This window comes from Cotesia typhae, unplaced genomic scaffold (assembly GCF_013202065.1).
Source record: "Cotesia typhae breed Kobodo isofemale line unplaced genomic scaffold, CoteBio_Ctyphae contig_36, whole genome shotgun sequence".
NCBI lineage: Eukaryota > Metazoa > Arthropoda > Insecta > Hymenoptera > Braconidae > Cotesia > Cotesia typhae.
Genome location: NW_027423744.1, coordinates 1333711 through 1360619, shown reverse-complemented (window position 1 = coordinate 1360619; position 26909 = coordinate 1333711). Strand labels below are relative to the sequence as shown.

Below are 26909 nucleotides of genomic sequence, written 5' to 3'. Positions count from 1 at the left end.
CCAGAGTTTTACCCATTTGAGTTGATTTCCTGTAAAGAGAGGCTCTCAAACTGTGTTGAAATGATCATAGAGCAAGACCAAGACCTTTAGAAATATTTCAGACGTGAGTTGAGAAAGTGCAAGGATTTGTCAAGGCAGGGACTCACAAATATTATTGAACATGAGATAATATTGGAACCTGAGGCTATTCCGGTAAAGATCAGGCCAGATCGGGGAAGTCCAAGTGAGGAACTTGATAAACAGATCGACAAGCTCTAGGAGAAAAAGTTTATTCAACCGAGCGACAGCGTATGGACGTGGTTTCCAGTCATGGCGTCCAAGGACAACAATACTTGGAGATTTTGTGAAGATTGGAGACCAATCTATCAGGCAACGACACTTCCAGCTGATTCACCACCAAATGTGCTACGAATAACGAGTGCTCTTCACGAAGCAAGCTGGATGAGCACGATGAACCGAAAGGAAGCATACCACCAAGTCCGTGTGGGCCCCGAGTCCGACAAAACACTACATTGATGATCTACCAAAAAATCAGAAAACCAATACAGCACTGTTTGCAAATGATACCGCTATTTATGTCGCTTCATGGAACAAAAAGCAAGCAAATAAACTTTTGCAAGAGATAACTTCAATGATTTTCTTAGTATGAAAAATTTGGTGGCCCTGAAAAGAGCCGTTTTATTAAAAATTTGTGGAAAGAATGGGATGTTTAACCTCCGAAACCGTAGAGAGTACGGCCTTGACGTTTCAATGCGTAGACTACATCCATGGCTGTGACAGTCTTACGTTTAGCGTGCTCGGTGTAGGTGACGGCGTCACGGATGACGTTCTCAAGGAAGACCTTGAGCACACCACGAGTCTCTTCGTAGATCAAACCAGAGATACGCTTGACTCCACCACGACGGGCCAAACGACGGATAGCTGGCTTAGTGATACCTTGGATGTTATCACGAAGAACTTTACGATGACGCTTTGCTCCTCCTTTTCCCAATCCTTTTCCTCCCTTACCACGGCCAGTCATATTGATATGAGTTAATTTAAGCTTCTGAGCGACTCAAGAAGTAAACTTGGTTTGATCGAAAAACGCTAAGTCAAGGCTCTTTTAAGCACATCACCAACATGTTTCCCCCACCATCGAATTCAAGTGCAGCCAATCAGCACAATCCAAATACTTTTTCCCCCAACTGGTTGAAAACATCTGGAACACCTGGCCCTAGCTAACAAAAAGGCGAGCTCTTCGAGCAAACCACATATTTCCAGTCTAACTTTGCATCGTTGAAGTCAGATTACTGTCGCTAAGTCGTCATGGCCCGAACTAAGCAAACCGCTCGTAAATCTACTGGAGGTAAAGCTCCGCGTAAGCAACTTGCCACTAAGGCTGCTCGTAAGAGTGCACCAGCTACTGGAGGTGTCAAAAAGCCTCACCGCTACCGTCCAGGAACTGTTGCCCTTCGTGAGATCCGTCGTTACCAGAAGAGTACGGAGTTGTTGATCCGTAAATTGCCCTTCCAACGTCTTGTTCGTGAAATTGCCCAAGACTTCAAGACTGACCTGAGATTCCAGAGCTCTGCGGTGATGGCCCTTCAGGAAGCCAGCGAGGCCTACCTCGTCGGTCTTTTCGAAGACACCAACCTCTGTGCCATTCACGCCAAGCGTGTCACCATCATGCCCAAAGACATCCAGTTGGCTCGACGTATCCGAGGTGAACGTGCCTAAGTTAACATTTTTGATCAATCATAAAAAAAACGGCCCTTTTCAGGGCCACCAAACTTTTCATACTGAGAAAATCATTTAAGTTACCAATTATCTATGCTAAGAATTGTTCGCTTACCTAGAAGATCTAAGACCTATATGATAGATTAGAAAATAGAATGTCAATATCTATCTGATGTTATCTATTTCCATCTTTCGTTAAATACAAATCTTTTCTATTCATATTGAATATTTCTCCTCTTCGGGCTAATGATTTTTTCTAAAATCTCATTATAGCATGACTAATATATTTTTCAGTCATTAAAGATATCTTAATGTCTCGTAAACTATTCTTTATCATGAAAGATAGAACAGTTTACTATAATTAACATTTTAATTATTCGAAATATAGAACTTTTCTGCTAAACGAACAAAAAAAGATGACATGAATTTTGGGAAGGATTATGTAGATGTTTTAAATACAATGAATTTGTCATTACTATAATACACATTAAAAAGAAATTTTTTAATGACGATAAATATATACAATTTAAATATTTTCGATGAATAAGTTGACTACATTACCATTTATCAAATTATTACTATAATGAATTGTTACTAATTATCAGATTCAATTTGGGTAGAATAAATTACAATATAACTTTCAAATTATTTTTCAGACAACTGTTTTCAACACATTCCAAACATCAGATGTATATAATAAATATATTGTTGCTATATAAAACTGCTGAAGAGGATCATATTTCCAAAGTTATCATTAACTAACCTTAAAGAAATTAATTTGTAGTAAAATCTCTCTCTCTCTCTCTGACTGTGTTATATCTCAAATTCTCTTTATTAAAGCCAAGGGATGTGTGGCACTAGATGTGCCCATGCTATATTTTAAAATGAATGGTGAGAAGCCTAAGACAAAGACAGCAGAGTAAACGACCTTACTGTAATTTTAGCAAATACCAAAGATTATAATTATTTGTTGTAAGTTCATGATAATATATTATCTCGATAAAGATGAAATAGTGCTGATAAATGTATTAATTAATTTTCAAGATAGATAACAATATTTTGATGAAGCACATAATTAGGTTGGATGAAAGGAATTAAATTAAACTAAAAAACTCTTCACGTATTGAAAAATTTGGTGGCCCTGAAAAGGGCGGTTTTATATTATATGGGAAAGAAGTTATAATTTAAGAGCTGCTTTTTTCGGTCTTTTTGGGTAAAAGAACAGCCTGAATGTTAGACAAGACACCTCCTTGAGCGATGGTGACTCCAGAGAGAAGTTTGTTTAACTCTTCGTCGTTACGGATGGCCAACTGAAGATGACGGGGAATAATTCTAGTCTTCTTGTTGTCACGAGCAGCGTTTCCAGCCAACTCCAGAACTTCAGCCGCCAAGTATTCCATGACGGCGGCAAAGTAAACTGGAGCACCAGCACCGACACGTTCGGCATAATTTCCTTTACGCAACATACGATGGATACGACCAATTGGAAATTGGAGACCAGCACGGCTTGAGCGGGTCATTGACTTTCCCTTTACTTTACCGCCTTTACCACGACCAGACATAATGAAAAGGTTAGAGAATGAAAAACTGAAGATTTAACTTGAACGGTTAAGTTCTGACTATGCGGTTCGCACTCCGAACCTTGAGTTTTATAAGGCTCGTGTGAGGAGCATGCGGCAGATGTTCTGGCAGCTGAATGCTGGAGGGGGTAAAGCATATGTTAGGTTAGCCAGCTGTGTTGAAGAGGGTTACTATTGTGATTATGTTTCAGTGACGAGTCGGTTTACTTGGTGTTTATCCCCACTCTTTGTGACTGGTTTTACCGATGCTCAACTTACTATTTTTCTCTTTTAAAAGCGAAAGCAAAGTGAGGCCCACCATCATTCGTCTACTGTGCTTCTCTACGTACGGACATACTCAACTCAGTAACCATCATGCCGCCCAAGACTAGTGGTAAAGCTGTAAAGAAATCTGGCAAAGCCCAGAAGAACATCACCAAGTCTGACAAGAAGAACCGCAAGAAAAAGAGGAAGGAAAGTTACGCTATTTACATTTACAAAGTACTGAAACAGGTCCATCCTGACACCGGTGTTTCCTCCAAGGCTATGAGCATCATGAACAGCTTCGTCAATGATGTCTTCGAACGTATCGCTACTGAAGCTTCCAGACTCGCTCACTACAACAAGCGTTCTACCATCACTTCACGGGAAATTCAAACAGCTGTCCGTCTTCTGTTACCCGGTGAATTGGCCAAGCACGCAGTCAGTGAAGGAACCAAAGCCGTCACTAAGTACACCAGCTCTAAGTAAACTTCCTCTTTCTGATTAAAATTAAACCAAACGGCCCTTTTCAGGGCCACCAAATTTTTCAACACGTAAAAATTTATCGCAAGTTTTTTTGTAATCTTAATGTACTTAATATTTTAACGGTATTAAATATTATGTAAACTTAAATTGTAATTTAATTTTCATTAATTTATCACGAGCTAAAAGACTTCCAAAGATATTGTTATCTTATCTACATCTGTATAGAATAATTGTTTTATCTTGGAAATACCCGTTCTCATTCGAAATTTTTTTTTAAATGTGCTGTATTCAAATAACTTTAACTTATTCGAGCCCAGAATCGATAAAATTACCTTCTTCAGCTCACAAAGCTCATAAGCATGCTAAAGTCAATATTTTTAGTTCGAAAAACTATACTACTACATAACAAGCGTACTTAATTTCGAACGCATTGAATTTAAAAATGATGAGAAGTTTTGGAAATAACTTTATGATAGTAAAAATTATGAGATATTTAATAATTATTTTTTGAACAAACTAAAAACTTGAATAGCGCGCCACGCGCACGCCGTGATTTTAAGGAAGTACTGTGCAAAATCACTTTTCTTATAATATTCTTCCATTTTTGAATACACGTACTTTTAAGTGTCCTCTACATGAATAAATTTTTTTTAATAGTCCTTGTAGTGCTAATGTTCGAAATATTGGCAATTATAAATCGTACATTTAACATGTATTCCCTATCCTGACCGTAGTTCGAGTGAACATTTTATTAGATCACAAACATACTCTTCTTAGGATTTTTTTGAAAACTGAGAATATTTAATTAAAGTTACAAGTATTTTTTATCGAAAATATCATAAACGAGCGGTATTCATTTTTTTATAAAAAATGTTTCAAGTACCTCCTTCACCAACAATCAATTGTAACCCTGTTTTTGCGAGTTTCGACCTATGACTAACTTCAAGACTTTCAAGTATATATTATTATTTAGAGGATAAATTTTAAATTCCTAATATATACATTAATATTAATATAGAGATGAAACGTATGTGAAATCAATTTATTCGTGATGTGATTGGTTGAATATTTCCTAATATAAACATTAATATTAATATCTAAATCCGACCCACAAGTTGAATTTATTAATAGTTCAAAAAGAAATGAATTTAACTAACATAATATTTTGACAGTTTAAAAAATTGCGCGAATGCAATATTTATCGAAAACGTCGGGATTATCAAATTCATAAAAACAAAATGTCGATAACTTATCTACAATCGTTTCATACAAATAGCCCCATCTACTTTACTTTTCTGCATTAATTACTTTCTATTATGTTAAGAAAAAAATAAACTTATTAAAATAATTAAAATACTTATAAATAATTAAATAAACAAATAATTAACAAAATGAAAAACAAAGTACCCATAATAATTGACTTAACAACTATATATAACAATAATTTCTCTTAAATTAATTACTACAATAAAAAAAAATAATAACTTTTAATAAATGTCATGTGAATAATATGTAAAAAACTAATTTAACTGCTAAGTGTTAATTTTTGTGTGAAATGTCGAAAAAAACAAAACAAGAAAATGAACAATTGAATTTAATAGATTTTGGTGATAAAAAACTTGATTTCAACACGTCGGAACCCACAAAAACAAAAACAGTTGAATCAACATCAGTGTCTTCATCATCATCAGAATCATCACAATTGTCAACAAAATCTCCAAGTTTACCTCCCAAATTGTTGAAACAAAAGTCACTTCAACAATTTGTTGAAGAAATTGATTATAATGAAATTGAAACAGAAGAGGTTAGCTTGCTTTATCAATGTTGTTATTATTGCTATTATTTTTATTATTATTATTATTATTATTCCTGGAATAATTATGTCGTAAATTTCATTATTTATTTATTTACATTGATTACTATTTATTACATTTTATAACACTTATTTTAAAAATTGATATAATGACAACTATTTTTTAGGTGGTGGGAAAAGGATCTTTTGGAGTTGTATGGAAAGGCAAGTGGCGTGGACGTTACGTAGCAATAAAACATATCAACACTGAAGGTGAAAAAAGAGCATTTGCTGTTGAAGTCAGACAACTGTCACGAGTATCGCATCCTAATATCGTACAACTTTATGGTGCGTGTACTAAAGATCCTGTTTGTTTGGTGATGGAGTATGCTGAAGGTGGATCTCTATACAATGGTATGATATACATCTTATCAATATGAATGAATAATATTATTATTATTCCTTAGTTTTATTGATGATATTATTTTGCAGTGCTACATTGTGAACCAAAACCAAGATACACAGCAAGCCATTCCATAAGTTGGGCTCTGCAATGTGCTCAGGGTGTTGCTTATTTGCATAATATGAAACCAAAACCTTTAATTCACAGGTATTAATTGAGTAAGATTATCTTATCATTCGCGAGAAACTTAGCTGATAATTCACGATTAAAAAATGAAAAAAAATAACATGAACGATTATCAATAACAAAACCAATGAAAAATTACTGGATATCTAAACACGACAGGAAAGTGGATTTATGATAATTATTTAATCGGAAATATGGATTAAATTTGATCTAATAAGAGACAAAACTTGATGATCAAAACTTTTTTTCAGACTTGAGTAATTTCAAATCGACAAATCTTTTTAATTGATGTTCATGAAATTCTTTGATTTAAACACTTTTTTTAACCAATTTAATAACTTATTTAAATTATGGAAACGATTTATTTTTTCATTAAAACAACATTCCTTTTGTATAAGAACATTAAAGTGTATTTTAAGTACTCAGCAATAGGGAGTAAAGCAACATTTAACAAATTATACGCTATCAAAAAATTATTTGAGAAAATTGGTAATTCAAAATTATTAAATAAAGGAATACAAACTATAACAACCTTGCAATTACTAAGCGACTGCTGTGACTTCTGAACTATAAATAAATAAAATTTTGCTTTATTAAATAATGACTTTTGTTAAATTGCACGGTACTTTCTTAACTATTGATATTTATAAAGATATAAGCTCATCCCGATGTTACCATCATCAAGAGCTTTCATTTGAGTACCCACATGCATTTTGATATATTTTTTATATATACATATATATAATATATATAAATATATGAAAAATTGATGTGGGTATTTAAATAAAAGGTCTCGATGATTATAATGTCGGGATCAGCTTATATCTTTAAAAATGTCAATAGTTCACAAGATACAAGGTCATTTCTCAATTATGTCTCTAGAGATAGAGTATTTTCGAATGCAGCCTAAATACTTATCATATAAATTAAATATCGATAAGAATAATATACAACTTTGAAAAGGCACAATTCAAGTCAAGTCAAGATCTTTGCAATAACACTTAATTTCATTAAAAAAACCTATTTTACCATGAAACTATCTTGGAAACAAAATTTTTCTTACTCTCTTAATAATATAGACTAGTTGATTTTATACATTTTATTGTTATTGATTACGTTGTTCCTAATAATGATTGTCTTTCTCTAGAGTGGAAAAAAAAATTTCAGTCTTCTAAGTATTACTTATTTTTTTTTTATAGCTAATCTGAACCTTTAATTTTCAGAGATTTGAAACCACCGAATTTATTATTGATTCTTGGTGGAAGAACGCTAAAAATCTGCGACTTTGGTACAGCATGTGACTTGAACAGTTACATGACAAATAACAAAGGTTCTGCAGCATGGATGGCACCAGAAGTATTTGAAGGCTCGCGTTACACTGAAAAATGTGATATATTCAGTTGGGGAGTGATATTGTGGGAAATATTGGCCCGTCGAAAACCATTCGATGACATTGGTGGGTCTGCGTATCGCATTATGTGGGCAGTACATGTTGGACAACGACCGCCTCTCATTGAAGGTTGTCCCAAACCAATTGAAGACTTGATAACTCGGTAATTTTTTAAACTTTCAATGAAATTTAAAAACGAACTTTTCATGAATTTTTAATAAAATAAATAATGCAAAGTAAATAATAATAAAATATTTATAGATGTTGGAGTAAGCGCCCTGAAGAACGGCCGTCAATGGACGAAATTGTTCGTGTAATGACTTGTCTAGCTTCATTTGTCAGCGGACATCTAGAACCTGTTGAATACAGCATGTCTGAAGACTATGAAGAAAATTATGACGATAACGATGATGAAATCAATCAAGACACTATTGATGTTTCGTGGGATATGTCTTCTAGTCAAATTAATGGTTATCCAGTGAACGGCATTAACAATGATAAAATTGATTTATTAAATCAACCGCAACAATTAAATACAATACAAAATAGTCAAGAATTTAGAGATTCTAATGTTAATCATAACTTTCCACAAATGAAACCAACAAGTAATAATAATAATAGAGATTCTATTAATCGGTTTCAACCACTTCATGTGGAATGTGATCCTGTAAGTTTTTTTTTTTTATATAAAATATTTTTTCATGTTTCAGTAATTTTTTTTTTTCTTTTAATTTCATTATTATTTTTTTTTTTTTTTTTTTTTTTAAGAATGCTTGGGATTTAGCTACGGGTACCGATTCGTCATGGGAACTTCAAAATACTGCTGGTTTTGATAGAATGGGCCCCAAAAAGCACAATCGTAAGTAATTTTTTTAATGTTAATTTAAAAATTCGAAATTTCACTGATTTAATTTTCTTTTTGTCATATAAATTATGTCAAATAGTCCTTCAATTTTTAAATAATTTAAAATTGACTTACCAGACTTAAAAAGACAAAAAAATTAAATTTGAAATTGAGAGTTTTAATTTACCTAATATGTGTTTGAGGACAAAAATTATTAGTACGTTAAGGATTAACAACGCAGCTATTTATTTTTTAATTCGCAGAGAATAAAACAATTATAATTAGCATCTAATAACTTTTAACTGTAGAGTTTGGGTTATTTATACTTTTTCGACAAGTTCCGATTGGTTCATCATCATCATTAATGTAATTTATGAAATCAAAGGATAAAAATATCGTTTTTAACGATAAATTTAATTGATGTTTATTTTTCTTCAAACGTTAAAAATATAAATTTTAAAAACTAGTCGCAAATAATATTAGACTGCCATTAGATTGGCATAAAAAACTTTTTAATGAACTTTGATATTTATATTGAAATATCTTCAGGTTCATATTCGATCTATTTCAATATTCTGCACTCGATTGTTTTATTTCAAAATAATTTACCAGCTAAATTTTAATTAGTATTTTTTGTAATAGGAGATACAATCTAATAGAGTTAAAAAATTTTTAAAAGTCACGTTATAAAGTGCGTAATTGAAAATTTCTTACTAAATTGACATATTAAAAAAATTTATGAAATTTTACTTTTTTTCTATAAATCTGAAACTATTAAATTTTCCTTCGATGACAATAAATTACTGGAATTGTTAGCATAAATATTTTCGATAACTTGATGGGTCAAATTATCTTTTGTAAATGCTTAATTTTCAAAGAATTATAGACCAAAAGCGCTCCTTAAAATTTGTTTTCAATAATTAGTAAAATAAAAAGAAAATCAGATATTCATAAAAAAATCATCTTATACGCGTGTATTTCCATTAATGGAAATGCATATATATAATCTTTTACATTGTCAAAATGTCTGAGGGATCAACGAAGATATTTAAAGATGTTTAAAGGCATTACTGTGTAAGACATTGGAATCGGGTAGTATACATTATAAGTTGACGTAATTGCTTGGCTCCCTCTCTTTTATTTTAGCACATAGAGTACACACGGACACACTAAATTATTTTCAGCATGAAATAGCACTTGAGAGTGCTGACTCACACGTTTAATAGCAGAGACCCTGCTGCTAATACTGATATAACTTATCCTAGCTAAACTCTTTACAATCTAATTCTATACAACAATCAATTGATTTTATTATTTTCGCTAAAATTTTTAGATCAATAAATAGTCAATTGGAAATTTTTATACTCTAAATTGCTGTTCAAAATTGCGAACTTTTTTTTTTTTTTTTTTTTTTTTTTTTTTTTTTTTTCCAATTAGAATAGTAATAAAAATTTTTATTTAATTACAGTTGGTAGAAAATGTGAAATTAAAATTTTTTTGAATCGCTTATTGTTAATTATTAATTTAGAAAATTTTAATTGTAAGATGATTAAAGAAGATAAAAAAGAGAGAGTGAGAAAAAGAGTTAAAAGCGAGAGAGAGCGAGAGAGGAAGAGTGAGAAATTTGGTCCAAGACAGCAGGTGTAGCTGAGTCAGCTTCCCCGTTATAGCTGTAGGTTTGTTGTGTTTAGTTTGCGAGAGATTAAACTATCGTACCAGTGTACCAGTTAAATAGAGAGAGACCAGTTACTCGAGTTAATCTTCTATTCAGCGTAATATAACTCTGTAATTCAATAATTTCATTGTTAATTATCTGAAATAAATTTTTGCTAGATGTTGGTATCAAAATAAAAAAATTAATGATGAAAAAAATAGTGGTTGCAGTAGAAAAAAATAAATATTAAATGATGTTGATTGATAATTACAATTACAAAAAAATCACTTGAAAAATGTCTTCTAATTTAAATAAAGTCAGTTATTCTAGAGTTGACACTGAATATTTAAAGCATTGTTGGTTTCTTTTACGTTAGTATTGAATTATTATTATAAACGTATTGGGTAAAATTTATAAACTAAATGTTTTTTTTTTTTTTTTTTTTTTTGTTATCACGATAGGAAGTAACAACAATGACAATTTGGATGATATTTGCGGACTATTGGAAGCTGATTTACGTCCGCTTACACCAGACAATACTTGTCAATTATCAAGGACTATTTTTGAAGAACACAAACAGCTAGCACAGGAATATCTTAAAGTACAAACAGAAATTGCGCTTGTTAGTCAGTACAAAAGTGAAATGATGAAAAATTTAAATAGTGAAGGTATTAGAAGGCAACAAGAACTTCGGAAGCTTGAAGACGAAAAGGTTTTTATTCATTTTTAAAATATTTTTTTAGTTTTTAGGTTTAGATTAAAAAATTTTACTATTGTGTCGTATATTAGTCATTACTTTTTGGGTTTGCAAGTTAAATTTTCTTTTTAATAAAATAAATTTTATAGGTAATAAAAATCATGATATTTATTTATCTCATTGAATTTTCATATTAATATAAAAAATATTGTGCACAGAAATTTTAAAGATTAAAAATAAAAAATTAATGACTAATGTTAACATTAAAAATTTATTAAGAACCAAGCCATATAAAATATTAAAATTTTTTTAATTTTTATTGAAATTGATAATAAAAATTTAAATACTTCAAAACAAAAATTATTATGAAAAAAGATTTAAAAATTTTCTTAACAAAAAAAATCTCATTTTTTTGTATAATTTAATCTTGAACAAAAAATATGAGAAAAATTTTAAACAGTAAAATTATTAACTAAATTTCCAAATATTTTTTATCAAAAATATTAATTCAAAATAATTATACATCAGAATAGTATATTACACACCTGGGACAGGAAAGTAAAAAATGTCGCAGATCACATGTAATTGTTGGCCGAGGTCGACAAACATGTGATCTGAGGCTTTTTTATTTACTGCCCAAGGTGTGTATACTATTTTTTTTTTTTTTTTTAATTCTTATTATTTTATTTGTCGGTTATTTTTCCAACGTTTATTTTATCGGTGCATAATTTGTAAAATTACTTAGACATCAAATAACAAATTATAAATTTATAACAAAACCTCAACCTATTTTATTGTGAATAAAAATATTAACTTTTATTATATCTTAGGAGGCGTTAATAAAGCTTCACGACAACCTGAGAAGACAAGTAGACATGATAAAAGGTATAAGAAGACCTACAACACTAGTAAATCCATCAAATACAATGAATACCATAATGGCTGGTGAAGATGGATGGGTCTGTGTGTCATCGCGACAAGAGCCATCAAGGATATCTTGAATGTTGACTGATTAATTAATTAACTACTTACTGTACTTATAAATACTTTAAATCACCTTCGTATTTTATTTACTTACGAAAAAATACCTAATATTTTTCCATACCATCAAAAATAAAATACGAACAAGTCTCAGTAATAATTATTTATTTAAAAACGAATCTTTTCAATGAAATGAATTTTTAAAAATGAATAGGGGGATGTCCTGGAGGCAATGTTTTTGAATTACTTTCACTACTTTTGTTGTTTTCCTTACTAGTGTCTTCTGGTTGCACTTCTTGGTCATTCTGTAACTGGGCATGCCACATATCCCGATAAACGCCATCATAAGAAATTAATTCCTCGTGTTTTCCACGTTCAATTATTTCTCCATTTTTCAAAACTAGTATTTCATCGGCGCCTATTATCGTCGACAGTCGATGGGCTATTATAATTGTCGTCCGATTATTACATACATGATTTAGAGCTGCTTGAATATTTCTTTCAGTTTGAGTGTCAAGTGCACTTGTTGCTTCGTCTAATAAAACTATTTTTGGGGCTTTTAACATTGTACGCGCTATGGCTACACGCTGTTTTTCACCGCCACTTAGTCTTAATCCTCTTTCTCCCACCTAGAAATTCATTTTAATAATTAAAAATTTTTTTACTGAAGGGGTGATTTAAAAATTTTTGAATATTTAAACCCCATTAAAAAAAAAAAAAAATGTATGCCAAAAATAGAAAAAAATTTATAATCATATTTTTGATATTCAACTTTTTGGCTAATTTTCGTATAATTTTACATACTTCAACAATAATTAAACCAATTAGAAATACATAAAAAAATACATATATGATGACATAATAAAAATGTATTAAAAGTGCATCTTGAACTCGGCACAAAATACAGGTATAAAAAAATTGAAAAAAACATTTTTTTAATCTTTAAAAAATATAAGTATAAAAATATTTTTTTTTTTAAGTTTAAAATATATTTTTCTGTACTTGTGTATCCCTTATATATTTTTAATATATCCTATTATAATTAAAATGCACAAAATTCATACGAAAATCAACCGAAAGTTGGATATTAAGAATGTGATTTTAACGGGCATAACCAGTGTGAAATTTTTAATAAATCGATTTTTTTCATATTTCGATAATTTAAATCTTTGAAAATAACATACTAAAATTTCAAATTGATATCTCAAATAGTTTTGAGTTACAACCATTTAAAGAGTAGCCGCTCGGCAGGTAGAATAAGATCATTTTATCTTTAAACGCGTTTGCTGGAGCGATTACTCGGAGACAAATGATCTGATCGCTACCAAATTTTTTTCTGCATGTTCTGTATATAGTTCTCCATACGACGACCCTCCACTTTTTGATCTGATCAAAAATCGAATTTTCGCAAGCCAAAAACGACCAAAATTTTGGGTAAAATTCAACTTTTTTTTTTTTAAATCGCCGCCAATTTTGTCAATTTTTGAAATTTTTTTCGACCATGGCTCATCGTACGGATGACATTTTCTAGTTTAACTAGAATTTTTTTTTTTATTTTATCCACAGAGAATAAAATATGTATTAATATACCCTTAAAATTTCAAAACAATTAATACAGTAGTTTTTTTTTTTAATTCCCAAAAATCGCTTTTTTTTAGGCTGTCACACTGGTTGTGCCCTTTAAATAAGTTTGATGTATTTATGACGCATATTTTTCACATTTAAAAATATTTTTCAATGTACATTTTTTCTATAGAGAGATAATTAGCTCATGAAAAAATTTTTAGAAATCTGATCTGATTTTAATATCAAATGTTTAATTATCAAAAAAATATATTCACCTGTGTTTCATAAGCCTCGGGAAACGTTAAAATTTTCTCATGAATATCTGCGTTTTTAGCTGCCGCAATAACATCAGCTTCTGGTGCGTCTATCGCACCGTACTGAATATTATATTTAATTGTATTATTGAATAAAACAGTGTCTTGAGGCACAACTCCGATAGCACTTCTTAGAGAATCTTGTTTCACCGTTTTAACATTTTGTCCATCAATAGAAATTGAACCTTGTTCCACGTCATAAAAGCGGAACAGTAGTCGCATAATTGTCGATTTACCAGCACCCGAAGGTCCAACAATGGCTACAGTCTTACCGGCTGGCACCGTAAATGACACGTTTTTCAGTATTGTTTTCTCACCAACGTATCCAAATGTTACGTTGCTGAATTCAACTTGACCGCGTTTTACTATCAATGGTCCAGCACCAGGAGCATCAATTACTTCTTGGTCTTCACGTAATAACTCAAACATATTTTCCATGTCAACGAAGTTCTTTTGAATCGCTCTGAAAAATTAAAATTTTTAATTATTGTTATAATTTACTTACAATATACCAATTGAATAAATACTAAAAGTAATAAATGTCTAATAATTTTTAGGATTTTGTTTGGCCAAGAAATTCTTATTAAAAATAATCCACCACGGAAAGAAGTAAACTGTAATAAATAATAGTCGATTTCTAATAAGTAATGCTAAAAATTACCATTTCAAACAGTAAAATTGTGATTTTAATAACTACTATGTAATATTTATCATTTAAATGAAACAATTTATTCTTTACATGGAAGAAAATACTATTTCAAACAGTAATATTCGCTACGCGAATGTCTAAAATGTTAAAGTTTAATAATTAAGAATTTTGACTTTGACATTTATCATTTTGTATCTAAAAAATGATCGCATGATCTGTAAAAAGTAAAAAATACAGTTACTAAATTTCTAATACAAGCAGCGTCAATATTTACAAAGTAAAATGGTAAATTTGAAACGCAACGCTAAACATTAAACTATAATTATTGACTTGCTTGGACTGGTAAAATATATATTTTAAAAGTAGAATTTTTACTGTTTCATATGTTAAATTCTCCCAGAGTGAGACCCCTTCTCCTCATCTGAGTTTCTCTTCAAAGTATGGACTATATATTAAAACGGCAATTTTTACTGTTTGGAACTGTAATTTTTAAAATGAGAGATTCGTTATTTACTATCATGTCAGCTACTAATCAATTTTTGTCGATATTAAATTACAAACTGTGGCTTTTACACTTTCTACATTAAGTTCTATAATATTTATATTTTTCATACGAAAAAAATTATGAAAATTTTATGAAAAAGTTTGTTGTAATGTTAAATTAAAAAAATTTTTTTAACTTTTTAAAATTTTGTTAAAATTTTCTTTGGGGAAAAAATTTTTTTAAAGATTTTTTTCATTTGGAAATTTCTAAATAAGAATTTTGAAAAAGTTTTCTAAAATTTCTTGTTATCTAATAATTTTGTAAAAATGTGTTATTTAAGAAAATATTGCTAATATGTAATTATATTTGTATGTAATAGATGCCTAAAGAAGCCATGATCCATGGCGAAACGTCGCTGAATTGAAAATAAAATTAACATAAAAAGAAATTGATCCATAATAACCTGAATCACTTATTTATTTAATTCATATTTTTGACATCCGCTTTACTGTTTGAAACTATAAAAATTAACCGAAATCCGAGTGAATTTTACAATTTATTTTTTTCCGTGCATGTAAAAATTAAAAAAACTATCAATGTGATTTTTCTTAAGTATTTTTTTGCATCAATTCATTTTTTAAAACCTTTTTTTTATACTTTAGTCATTTCATGAAAAAATATTAAAGAAAAATTGCTAATTTCATGATAAATTGAAGTTATTTTTATTAAATAATTGAAAAATGTATTATTACCTGTAGTATGTTCCAAACCAATTCAGCGGGACATAAAGTTGAATAATGTAACCGGCGAACAATACATAGTCTCCTACAGTTAATGTTTTTTCATAAACAATCTAAAAAAATAATTAAAAAAATGTAAAAAATATTTTATAATTATTATAGTTATAAAAATAAACAAGTAATTGTATCTAACCATGTGAAGACACAAAAGAGATCCTGCAAGTAATCCACCGCAGACGATAACATTCTGCAGAGTATTAAGCATATTCAAAGTTATTGTTGACTTCCATTCTTCAATTTGGAATTTCAAAATAGCTTCTCTGTAACTATCAACTTCGTAACTTTCAGCACCATAATACTTGACAGTTTCGAAGTTCAGCAAGCTGTCAACACTTCTTGCATTACGTGCATTATCCGCCAGATTCATTCGCCTCTGGAATTTTGTACGCCACTCGGTGATACCAATTGTAGCGACTATAAAAATCATTTTAATTTATATCTATATATATAGGAGACTTTCTATAGATATAGTCACTGATCACGATATCTCTGGAACTATAAGACCTAGAGATTTGAAATTTGACAGGAATATTCCTTTCGCCGAGTAGAGGTCAGCTAAGAACGAATTTTACGGAATTCCACCCACAAGGGGGTTGCGGGGGCGTTAACAATGAAAAATTCCCGTTTTTAAACCATAGCTTCTATCGATTTCAAATTTGGTAGGTAGGAATCTTCTGTAAGAGATGTAGAAATAATCTATCAATGAATTTTACGATATCTCGCCCCACAGAGAGTTGCGGGGGTAGGTATTAACAATGAAAATTTTTAATTTCCAAGCTATAGCTCCTATAGACTCCAAATTTAATAGAAGTCGTCTACATGTGATACAAAAATGATCTAAAAATGGATTTTACACCGAATCACCTCCAATAAAGATCGCGGGGGTGGGTGTTAACAATAAAAAATCTTAATTTTTAAAATATAGCTTCAAAAAGCTGCAAATTTGGTAAGGATCTTTTGTTTATCATGTAGAGATCTTCTCAATATGGATTTCAATAAATTCTACTTCCGATTCGATAGAATGTGGAACCTGTGCAAGTCAAAATAATACTCCAATTGAATTTCAAGTCTAGATCTAAAACTACAATTTTATAAAGTGTCCAGAGGGACGGGCGGGTAACAGCTAGTTATGAATATAATATTTTTGCTGATTAATTAGTGAGAAAATAATTAAAAATTAACTTACGTATGTACAAGAACATTGTAATAAAAACAATGAGTCCAAACCAGTGATTAAAAGCGGTAACGAAAAATATAATAGCAACAATAATGTCAACTATTGTGGGAACAATAGAAAATAATATGTAATTTAGTAAATTATTTATTGAATCTGTTCCGCGATCCATTATACGTAATACTTCGCCAGTTTTGCGTCCGAGATGCCATCGAAGACTTAGACTGTGTAAATGTCTGAAAAATAAAACGAAGAACTTGAACATAAATGTGATGATTTTCTTCTTTTTAAATTTTAGAATTAAATTTACCTGAACAATTCAACTTCAACTTCACGTGTTGTATACTGTTGTATTCTTATCCATAAAAATGATCGTAAATTGTTTAATACACCCATACTACCGGTACCACCGCCTTGTAAAAATTTAAAGACGACATAAATAACAATTAAATCCCATCTAAAATTTTAAAAATGTGTTAAATAAAAATAAATTATTTATTTCTTAAAATTTTAAGTTGATTTGAAATTTAAATAACTACCTGTAATTGGTAGAAGATAAATCTATTACACTGTCAACAATTTTTTTACTATAAATTGGAACATATAGATTAATCACACGACCACCCGCTAACAATGAAAAACAAAATAATACTCGTAATTGCAGTAAAAAACTCTTTGGCCATAAAAATGGACTCAGTGTTTTTATTTTGTACCAAACATTCTTCCATGTTGATTGATTGTCGTCTGGACGCTATGAAAATGAAAATATAAATATTAAATCTTTAGTCCGGTCAATTTAAACATTCGAAGCTACATAAATTCCCATCAAGCTGAAAATCAGTAAAATTGTTAAAAATATGATTAAAAATAAAATTTGAAAGTTCCCTTTTATATAATAAAAAAATTTTATTCAAGGTCAAAGGTAAAAAAATAAGTTTTTCGCGACTTTCAGCGAAACGGTAATTTTTATCATAAAAATATCTCAGACAAAAATTGTAGATCATAAAATAATCTACAAAAAATGTTTCAATACTTTTTTTTTTACAAGCCACCGTTTTTGAGATATAACGTATTTAAAAAGTTTTTCAAATTGTTATCTTCATAATATGTATGAGTGCGCCACGTATATACATCTCTTATCTAGAGTTACTTACTAAAATTCTAAAATTTACATTTTTTTTGTAAAAAATAAACCAAATTGTTTTTTACAATTACATGGAAAAAATTTGAAGCTTAAAAACAAGAAAAAAATATAAATTTTTCAGGCAGATTCATAGAAGTAAATATTTCTCAAATTTCATTATAAATATGAAAAAAAATAATTTTTTTTAATGTTAGTTCATTAGAAATTATTTGAATTTAAAAAATTTTTTTCACTGTGTATTTCTTATTTATCTTGTTTTGTATTGTCAATATTAAAGAATAGTTTATTGTAATAGATACTAATTAAAATAACTTACACTTTGATAATATCTTGAATTAACATTATTATCATTCAGTGTATTATAATCAAGTTCAGAACTACCAAATATTCCTGGCGCCCTTAATCCTAATGCGAAGATCATCAAATTGCTTACATATCTCAAGACGAATAATGACATTTCTATTTGATCACTCGGTCTGAAAAAAACAATCTATTATTATCATTAATTTATAAGATAAATTTAATTTTTAAAGCTATTGTAATTTTTTAAGCTTTTATAAATTTAATTTGAAAGCTCACGTATTCAAATGGAACCACCATTCGGATTTACCAATATTGAAAAAGATAAATTTTCACCAATAAATGCAAATGTCCAAAAACCTAGAAGTACTAAACCATGACCACGCGGTGGTACTGATGGCAATAATTTATGCCGTTCTACCCTTAATATTAATACAGAGTACGGATAAACAATCATGGTTAGACATGTTGTTAATATCTGAAAAAATTTTTGCAAGATTAATTAAAATTGTTTACAAGCGCAAAAAAAAAGTAAATAATTTTGAAAAATTTCATCTTCTTAATTTGAGTAGAAGAATTCTTAAACTAAGAAATTTTTCTTGGCTTAAGTAAATCTTATCTGATTCAAGAATTTTTCGTCTTGATTCAAGACAATGAAAATCTTTAAAATTATTTTCTTGGTTCAAGAATTTTCTCTTGATTCAAGTTCATTTTTTTTTTTTTTTTTTTTTTTTTTTTTTCCAGTGTAATCATTGATTTTTTTGTGTTGCAATCTGATAATAGTCGGTAACAATAATTAAATTTGAATAAGAGTATAAAAAATTTTTTGCGTATAGACCATGCGTGATAGAAATAAATTTTTTCACAGAATCAATCAGTAATAAGCGTAAGCTGTAATTAAAATTTTTTTATAAGTACTGGTAACCAAATTCACGATTTCCATAGCAATAATTAACATAGTAATTGCGGTTTTAATTTCTTTGTTAATACTTAAAAATTTTATAAGTATTAACAAAAAATAATTAAAATTCCTTTTCATTTTTGTTTTTACACTTTATTTTGTATTTTATAATATTTATATTATCATTTTAGATAATTAATGAAATTGAAAAATAAACCAACGAAGGATTGTACATTTTTTAAAATTTAACATCTATTTCCTAATTGAGGAGCTAATTTTCAAAAAAGTATCTTTTCATTTTTAATTAATCGAGACAAAAAACTGGTTATCTTTAATTCTAAATATTTTTATCGAACTTTTTTAATTTTGCTATAAAGTATTATCAGTTATGAAGCTATAATTCGATTTTCATTTAGAAATCTTTATAATTCTCGAAGTACTTAATATTTAAAAGATCAAAACACTGTTCTTTTAAAATATGAAAAGATACCCTTTTGAAAATCAGCTCCTCAATTAAGAAATCTAATTTAAAATGATTAAAAACAATTAAAAATGATTTGAGTTGACTTATAAATAGTTATACACTTTGCATAAATGAAATCATTTCAAATTAGATATCTTAATTAGGAATATTCTTGAGTACAAGTTCCCGACTACCCTACTATAAATAAAGAATGAAAATTAATGACTTACCATGTAACCATAAACTTTTTTATCATCCAACATCGTAGCTTGTAGTATAATCCTAGTAAAACTAAGTACTGGTACAAGATATAAAAATAATTTTTGTAAATTATACAATTTACTTCGTGGTAATGAAGTATTTCGAGGAGTTCCATATTTCCAGTACATCCCTAATTGCAGTGTGCCAAATATTAACAAATATAATGAAATAACTGCAATAGAAACTGTGTCCAGGAAGCATTTTGACATTCCATGAGTCACCCATATTTCACCAAATGTTACATTCGGTGGACAAAATGTAATTGATACATTATTATTGCTATCCATCGTATTCATTTTATTTATTTATTTTTGTACTTTAGTAATTCTTTATCAGATGCCACTTTTATCGAGTGTAATTCGATAATAATTTTAGATATTCGCTATCTATCTAAAAAATAAATTAAAATAATTAAATATTGAGAGAATAATTGTGATTTGCATATCTTACGCAACTCAAGTATTTATTTTACTTCTAGTTTTATCCAAATCAATAAAATATATCGTTTTTATTCAAGTTGCTGGGTAGGTTTTAAATTCACAGTTTCTAAATTCGAGGCATCGCGAGTTTTAGAGAAAGAATGGTTAGTTTTTATCATTTAAAAAAAATGCTGATCCGAAAAAAACCTGTTGGATGTTCGGAGGATGATATAATATGAAAGGTTTTAGTCTAGTTAGAGTGCAAACTGGATTATTGTATAATTTCAACAGAGAAAAAAATCTTTTTCGACTAAGATAAAAAAAAATAGGTTTTAGCTAATTTATGAATAGAATTTCTAAGCATTTCTATAAAATCTTGGTTAGAATAAGCCTTTACTCTCAGTAGAATAAGTTTATTGATGCAACCTTGAAACGAGATAAGTCATGATCGGGCTAGATTATAAGTTTTTATACGAAGAAAAATATTTAAATTATCAGCTTTTCGACTCGATACAGAGTTGATAATTTTCTTTTCTTCGAGGTTTTAATTTAAATTAACAAACTAATGAATCAATTTTAGTTCAAGTTTTTAAAAATTTAATTTATCCATAAAGTTTATTTATTTATTTAAAAATTTTTAAAATATCTAAAAATTGACGTCTTTTTATCAATTTTCCTCCACTTTTGGTGGATTAATGATTAAAATTTTTAATTAACTAAATTTTATTAAGATTTTGGATTTAAAAATCTGAAAATTGAAGTTTAGACTTTAAAAAAAAAAATTTATATGGTCAAAAGTCAAAATTTCAATTAAAAGACTTTTCAAATCCAAAAATCTGCTTGAAAATTTAGAAAAAAATTTTTAAATATTTTTAAAGCTGATAATGATAACTGGTAAAGTACCACTTCACTATGATTGATATGTTTGTATTAATCTTGATCGGATAAATTTTAAGATAAGATATAGTAGCCGTGAAAAATTATTATCGTAAGAATTTTTTTGTGTACGTGATTGATTTCTATTTAAAAAATTTTGTCGAATTGAAATAGGAAGAACACTTATATGTGTAGCTAAAACTCTTTTACACTTTTTGTAGTTATTTTTGCTTAGAATGAGTGTGCTCTTAAATATACGCTCAACAAAAGATTTATTTTTAATTTTCTAAGACGACGGTCTTTTTATATAACTTAACAATTTAAAAGTATGTATTAACTTCAAACAATACATGTGAAGATACCAAAAAAATAAAAAGTAACAAATAAACAGTTTATTTTTATTAAACTGAAACATATTATTATAAATTATATTAATATAAATATACGCACTCAGTATTCATAACAAATATATCTTTTATTTGGTTTTCATTTCAATATTGTACAATCATTTTAATCAACACGTGAGGCTTATATATATAAGTTAATTTGATACTCATTCCACTGAAAATATTGTTTGTAGTAGATAGAATAATCACCGAAAATCATTCAATTAAAATAAAAAGATATACTATTTAACGGTTGACGATGGTATGCCGTTGTTGACATTAATTTAATCAGTAAGGCAGATTAGTCATTGTTATTACAAAGCCCCATAATTATAATCTTACATCATTTTTCTTAAGAAAAAAAATTTACGATAAATTTTTCAAACCGTTAAAATTTTTATTGAATTTGGGAAGATTACGATACGTACGGCGCCAATAGGCTAATAGGCGTCTTGTTGCGCCCTTTTAACATATGGTTAGAATGTGTTTTTTTTTATTTTCAAGTACTGATATCCGCAAACTGAGCGAAATATCGAATTATTTTATCCTTTTTTATCGTTTTTTTTTCCGTCAAGATCTATAAAAATCCGCTTTTGAATCGCAGCGCCGTACGAATCGTTATCTCTCCTAAAATTTAATTTTTAGTAATTTTCCGGTAAATTTCTTCTCAAAAAATATACTCATTAAAATAAATTATTTTTATTGGTACAAATAAAAAAATAATGATAATGAAATTACCGCTTCTGTTGAAATTTATTTTAGATTAAATATTGAGCTATTAATACATTGAGTAATTGAGACATATAATGAGGTTTTTTTATCAGGTTGCTTGTAATTAAATATAAAATTTTATATAGAACATGAATGAACTATCAAGTTACGTGGAAAAAGAATATTTACAAAAAGATTATTTACAATAAGTAGCAATGGTTTAATAAGACCATTTTTTTCTAAAATTAAAATTTTTTATTTTAAACATTACATACTTCATAAATACACAATTTTTTTCAAATTTCGAGTTATGAAAAATTTTAAGTAATTACAAATGACCAAATTTTATTATACAAATTTATTAAAGAAGGATTAGACGTTTAAAAAAAAAAAAAAATATTTTTTCGATTTTCAAACCTGAAGAAAAACCAAAAATTTTTCTAAAAGAACCATAGATAGAGCAAGACCCCGTGAACCCGAACCTTCGTTATTTTATAAAAGCTGAAAGTTTATCAGCGCATTCTCCCAACACAGATAAGAACGATGGACCATTATGAAGTTTGGGTTACTGAACCGGGAAATTAAGAGTAATGTAATTAATTTTTCGATCGCATGGGGAAAAAAACGCGGGAACAGTTAATTAAATTTTTTTATTAATTTAAAGGAACAAATTTATCAAGCTGTTTAATTAATCACAAAATGTCTCATGATCTCTTCGAATTTCTTAACATCACAAAATAAAAGTCTAATTTATTTTCAATTACAATGAATATATTTTTTAATATCAAATTTTAAAAATAAATATTGATTTTTCCTGATAAATGTTTAAATTGTGAGTAATTTTTATGTTTGTATGAAACATTAAATTACAAGAAATTACTGTTTAATAAATCTTCAAGATTTCTTCTCTGTAACTTTTTCTAATCTTTGCAACAAATATTCAATTCAAGTATTTAAACTACTTAAAAAAATTAGACAAATATTAATTACAACACTCACATTTTATCCATACATTCTAAAAAATAAAATTGAGATTAAAAATAATTATTTCTAATTTAAAAAATAAAACAAAAAAATTTACAGTCCACTGATTAAAAAAATTTCGGAGCAGCTAATAATTTTTTAATCTAAAAGTTTATCAGTCCTAACTCCAAACTGAAATTGACTGAGTTGTTAAAGAATTATTTAATTAGATTTATGGAATGTCCCTTTTGGATAAAGATATTTATGAAATAATTATGAAAGTGAAGTTAGCCGACATTTTAAAATTTTTAGAAACTTTTTTTTTTTTTTAATTTCAATTAAACAATTAAAAAAAAAATTCACATGTAAAAAACTTGAAAATCTTTAAGTGCAATTTTTTATAAATATCTTTTTAATTGAAATTTAATTATTAAAAAAATTAAAAATTTTTAGACGTCTGCTAACTTCAGTGTCATAAATAATTAAATACCAATTGCATCAATATTTATTAAAAAAATTACAATCACAAAAATAAATTAAAAAAATTTTAACCTCTAACGTTTTATGAAATCATACAATTGTTATTTATTTAAAAAAAAATAACAAGTAATATTAATAGATATTGAGTAATAATTAGCCACACTTGAATTACGTTCTTGGAATAATATTGATTGAATAAATAATTGATTTTTTTGAATAAAATTTTTACTTACATGATATGAATTTTTACCTATTTATTTACTTCCGAAGACTTAATTATTGTTGCAAGTAAAATTAATAATAAAACAGAACATCGTAAATAACAAAATGTAAATAGTTGTTTTTTTATAATATTTATCTTTTGTGTATTATACTTTTTTGAGAGTCATTTACAATGCCATGTGATGTCACTGAATTATTACATTATTAATAATTATTATTATTGTAATTGGCTCTGGGAGATTACCCATTCGGCCGTTGTACTCAATGGTAGGGTGATTGTAGTGTAGTGTCGTTGTTTTTCATGCTGTCCATAGGTGTCTCCGTATGCTCGTTGAAATTTCTTTTAAATCTCGAGATTGCATTTGTTCAGGAAGTTGGAGAGAATGTATGCGATTTTATTTGAAGGGTTTGCTAGAAGTGGTGTAATATCTGTCGGAGCTGGATTATAGAGTTTGCTGAGAATGTTGTTCAGCATTTTCCTTTGGTCTTGATATATTGGGCACTCAAAAAAGATGTGATTCAAGTCTTGGTCTGGTGATCCGCATGCAGGGACATGCTGATGATTCGATGAAATTTTTTCTATGTAAGCTGGAGTTTAAGTTGTAATGGTTTAGACGCATTCTTATAAATGTAGTGATGACCTTCCTGGGCATGTCATACTCAGCGAACTAGGGTTTTTTAGTTTCCTTGAAGATAAAGAAGATAAAATAATGAACTCCTTTTTGTTTCCAGCTTCCTTGAGGAACTCAACTGTGCGGTTGATGGCCTTTTCTTTGCTGTTAGTCACTAGATCGTTGTAGGGGATTGAAGTAAAGGTTCGTCTTGAGTTGGTGATCGCTTTTTTAGCTAGTCTATCTGCCTCTTCGTTGCCGGGAATGCCAGAATGTCCAGGGATCCACATTAAGTGGACTTGTAGTCCGCGTTGTTGCACTTCGTGGAGTCTGGCTGCAATTTTGTATGGCAAGTATGATTTGGGCTTTTTATCTTGTAAGTTGAGAAGGGCTTGGAGCGCGTTTTTAGAGTCCGTGTAGATTATTGTTTTCTTCTCTGCGGTCTCGAGTGCTAGCTCGATTGCCTTTTGAGAATAGCTAGGGATTCTGCTGTTATTGTTGAAGCCTGGCCGTTGATTTTCTGTGTCAGGTGAATGTCCAGAGTGGCATTGTAAACTGCGAGTCCTATGTATGGTTCGGTCGGGCTTTTGGATGCGTCTGTGTATACTTGTGTGAAATCGTGTAGTTTTTCACTGACTATTTTTTGAAAATTTTTTATCACGCTTTTTGTTGGAAGGTTACTGAGTGTTGCTGTTGTTGATATGTCAACGTTTAATGAGTCTCGGAAGACTGAGTAAGGGTACATATACTGCGGTTGTGTTTTAGCTTGGTAGATAATGTCCTGGTATGGTTTGTTGTCTTTTAAGGAGCTAATTGCTGGGAATCTTTTTAGAATGAACTGCTTGGCTTTATTTTGGGTTATACTATCCTCCAATTTTGTCAGGGTTTGAATGACTGGATTATCGGAGACACTCATAGATCTTAGTATATAACGATCGGAGAGATCTTTAAGTCTGATTTTTAGAGGGATTTCATTTCCCTCTGCCATCATTGAGTTGATTGGGGTCGATATCCGAAGGCCCATGCATGTTCTGATGGCTTTATTTTGTATTTTTTCCAGTTTTTTGAATAATTTACTGGAGGTCGTGTTCATTATGTGAGACCCGTACTCGATTTTTGTCCTGATCAGTGCCCTGTAGATATTTAGAAGGGTTGCTGGAGTCGCTCCCCATTTTGTTCCACACATAGCTTTAATGAGAGGGTTGACTTTGTTGATTCTTGAAATGAGATTATTGTGGTGTTCGTTGAATGTTAGTTTCTGGTCCAGTATTATACCAAGGAATTTAGCTGATGGAGATGGCCTGATGTGTGTGTTCTTAATAGTAAAGACTATGTACTGGGGGTTAAAGTCGATGAGTGAGAAAACTACTATTTTTGTTTTTTCCGGAGAGAGATCCAAGTCCAGACTTTCGAGGTATGCGTTGTAGCCTAGGGAGGCTTGTATGCCCTGATAGCCACCTTACCTATAACTTACTGTCAATCTACGTCCGCAATTTGAAGCAAACTTGACGGAAAGAGTTGGCAAAGCGAGCGATTACCTATTAGTTACCTATAACTTACTCTGCAAATAGACGTCAAAACTTGCTGTACAAGTATTTCCTTCAAATTGTAGTAAAGTTGAAAGGAAATTTAACTACAAGTTTGATTGTTAACTTGTATTCAAGTTGCGGCCGTAGATTTCTGTCAATTTGCTTACAACTGTTGTTGAGTGAAGAATTACCGCCAACTTGATGTATAACTTAACCGTAACTGCTGGGAGTCAACACTTACTGAGAAAGCGCTGGCTATCAGGGTGGATAGGCACGAAGGCTAGATAGAAGGAGGACGATCGTAATCACGGAGGCTAGATATAAGGAGGACGATCGTAATGTATTACAAGCGTCCGAAAATTGGAGGACAGATCTTTCACCACTAGAGTGCGCAAGTGTCTCTAATGTCAGGTTTTTAAATAAATGACGCGGAATGCAATGTACAATCACATTTATCAAAAGAAAACATTAAAATTTCATTTTTAGTTGCGAATTGGGATAATAATAATAGTAATAGTAATAATAATAATAATAATAATAATAATAATAATAATAATAATAATAATAATAATAATAATAAAGTATTCAAATAGTTTAGGTAATTTTATTCTTAATTAATAAGCGTATATATGTTGAAAGTAGAATATTACTGAAGAGTTTAATAAGTTAAGCTAGTTTAGAAATTTT

At 29.3% G+C, this 26909-nt stretch overlaps 6 protein-coding genes across 6 annotated transcripts; 3 read left to right on the top strand and 3 right to left on the bottom strand.

Annotated features, from left to right (window-relative positions):
• Positions 1 to 709: 709 nt before the first annotated feature.
• LOC141526717 (histone H4) lies at positions 710 to 1038 on the bottom strand. Its single transcript, XM_074241793.1, has one exon. It carries the CDS (start codon positions 1019 to 1021, stop codon positions 710 to 712), a length of 312 nt encoding a protein of 103 aa, XP_074097894.1. The 5' UTR covers positions 1022 to 1038.
• A 151-nt stretch (positions 1039 to 1189) lies between these two features.
• Positions 1190 to 1916, top strand: LOC141526712 (histone H3). The gene has a single exon (XM_074241788.1). It carries the CDS (start codon positions 1306 to 1308, stop codon positions 1714 to 1716), a length of 411 nt encoding a protein of 136 aa, XP_074097889.1. The 5' UTR covers positions 1190 to 1305; the 3' UTR covers positions 1717 to 1916.
• Positions 1917 to 2317: 401 nt separating this feature from the next.
• Positions 2318 to 3335, bottom strand: LOC141526713 (histone H2A-like). The gene has a single exon (XM_074241789.1). The coding sequence runs from the start codon at positions 3276 to 3278 to the stop codon at positions 2901 to 2903; it is 378 nt and encodes a 125-aa protein (XP_074097890.1). The 5' UTR covers positions 3279 to 3335; the 3' UTR covers positions 2318 to 2900.
• Positions 3336 to 3545: 210 nt separating this feature from the next.
• LOC141526715 (histone H2B-like) lies at positions 3546 to 4134 on the top strand. The gene has a single exon (XM_074241791.1). The coding sequence runs from the start codon at positions 3651 to 3653 to the stop codon at positions 4023 to 4025; it is 375 nt and encodes a 124-aa protein (XP_074097892.1). The 5' UTR covers positions 3546 to 3650; the 3' UTR covers positions 4026 to 4134.
• A 1262-nt stretch (positions 4135 to 5396) lies between these two features.
• On the top strand, positions 5397 to 12044 carry LOC141526707 (mitogen-activated protein kinase kinase kinase 7). The gene is made up of 8 exons (XM_074241783.1): positions 5397 to 5826; positions 6003 to 6228; positions 6307 to 6424; positions 7627 to 7956; positions 8055 to 8460; positions 8562 to 8652; positions 10753 to 11003; positions 11819 to 12044. Exons 1-8 carry the CDS (start codon positions 5578 to 5580, stop codon positions 11987 to 11989), a joined length of 1842 nt encoding a protein of 613 aa, XP_074097884.1. The 5' UTR covers positions 5397 to 5577; the 3' UTR covers positions 11990 to 12044.
• A 73-nt stretch (positions 12045 to 12117) lies between these two features.
• Positions 12118 to 24274, bottom strand: Hmt-1 (ABC transporter ATP-binding protein/permease Hmt-1). Its single transcript, XM_074241782.1, is given in 12 exon segments — positions 12118 to 12598; positions 13811 to 14312; positions 15735 to 15835; positions 15916 to 16196; positions 16969 to 17192; positions 17267 to 17413; positions 17496 to 17707; positions 18417 to 18576; positions 18680 to 18719; positions 18722 to 18878; positions 19995 to 20415; positions 24094 to 24274. Coding segments are annotated over 11 exon segments (2580 nt in total). The 5' UTR covers positions 20322 to 20415; positions 24094 to 24274; the 3' UTR covers positions 12118 to 12169.
• Between the last annotated feature and the right edge of the window lie 2635 nt (positions 24275 to 26909).

What these genes read in the sequence shown, in the direction of transcription:
- LOC141526707 (XM_074241783.1), top strand. Translation starts at nt 5,578, where the DNA reads ATGTCGAAAAAAACAAAACAAGAAAATGAACAATTGAATTTAATAGAT. An exon ending in AGGTGGATCTCTATACAATG is followed by an intron (nt 6,229 to 6,306) that starts GTATGATATACA and finishes ATTATTTTGCAG; the next exon opens with TGCTACATTGTGAACCAAAA. An exon ending in ATTGAAGACTTGATAACTCG is followed by an intron (nt 7,957 to 8,054) that starts GTAATTTTTTAA and finishes AAATATTTATAG; the next exon opens with ATGTTGGAGTAAGCGCCCTG.
- LOC141526717 (XM_074241793.1), bottom strand. Translation starts at nt 1,021, where the DNA reads ATGACTGGCCGTGGTAAGGGAGGAAAAGGATTGGGAAAAGGAGGAGCA.
- LOC141526715 (XM_074241791.1), top strand. Translation starts at nt 3,651, where the DNA reads ATGCCGCCCAAGACTAGTGGTAAAGCTGTAAAGAAATCTGGCAAAGCC.
- LOC141526713 (XM_074241789.1), bottom strand. Translation starts at nt 3,278, where the DNA reads ATGTCTGGTCGTGGTAAAGGCGGTAAAGTAAAGGGAAAGTCAATGACC.
- LOC141526712 (XM_074241788.1), top strand. Translation starts at nt 1,306, where the DNA reads ATGGCCCGAACTAAGCAAACCGCTCGTAAATCTACTGGAGGTAAAGCT.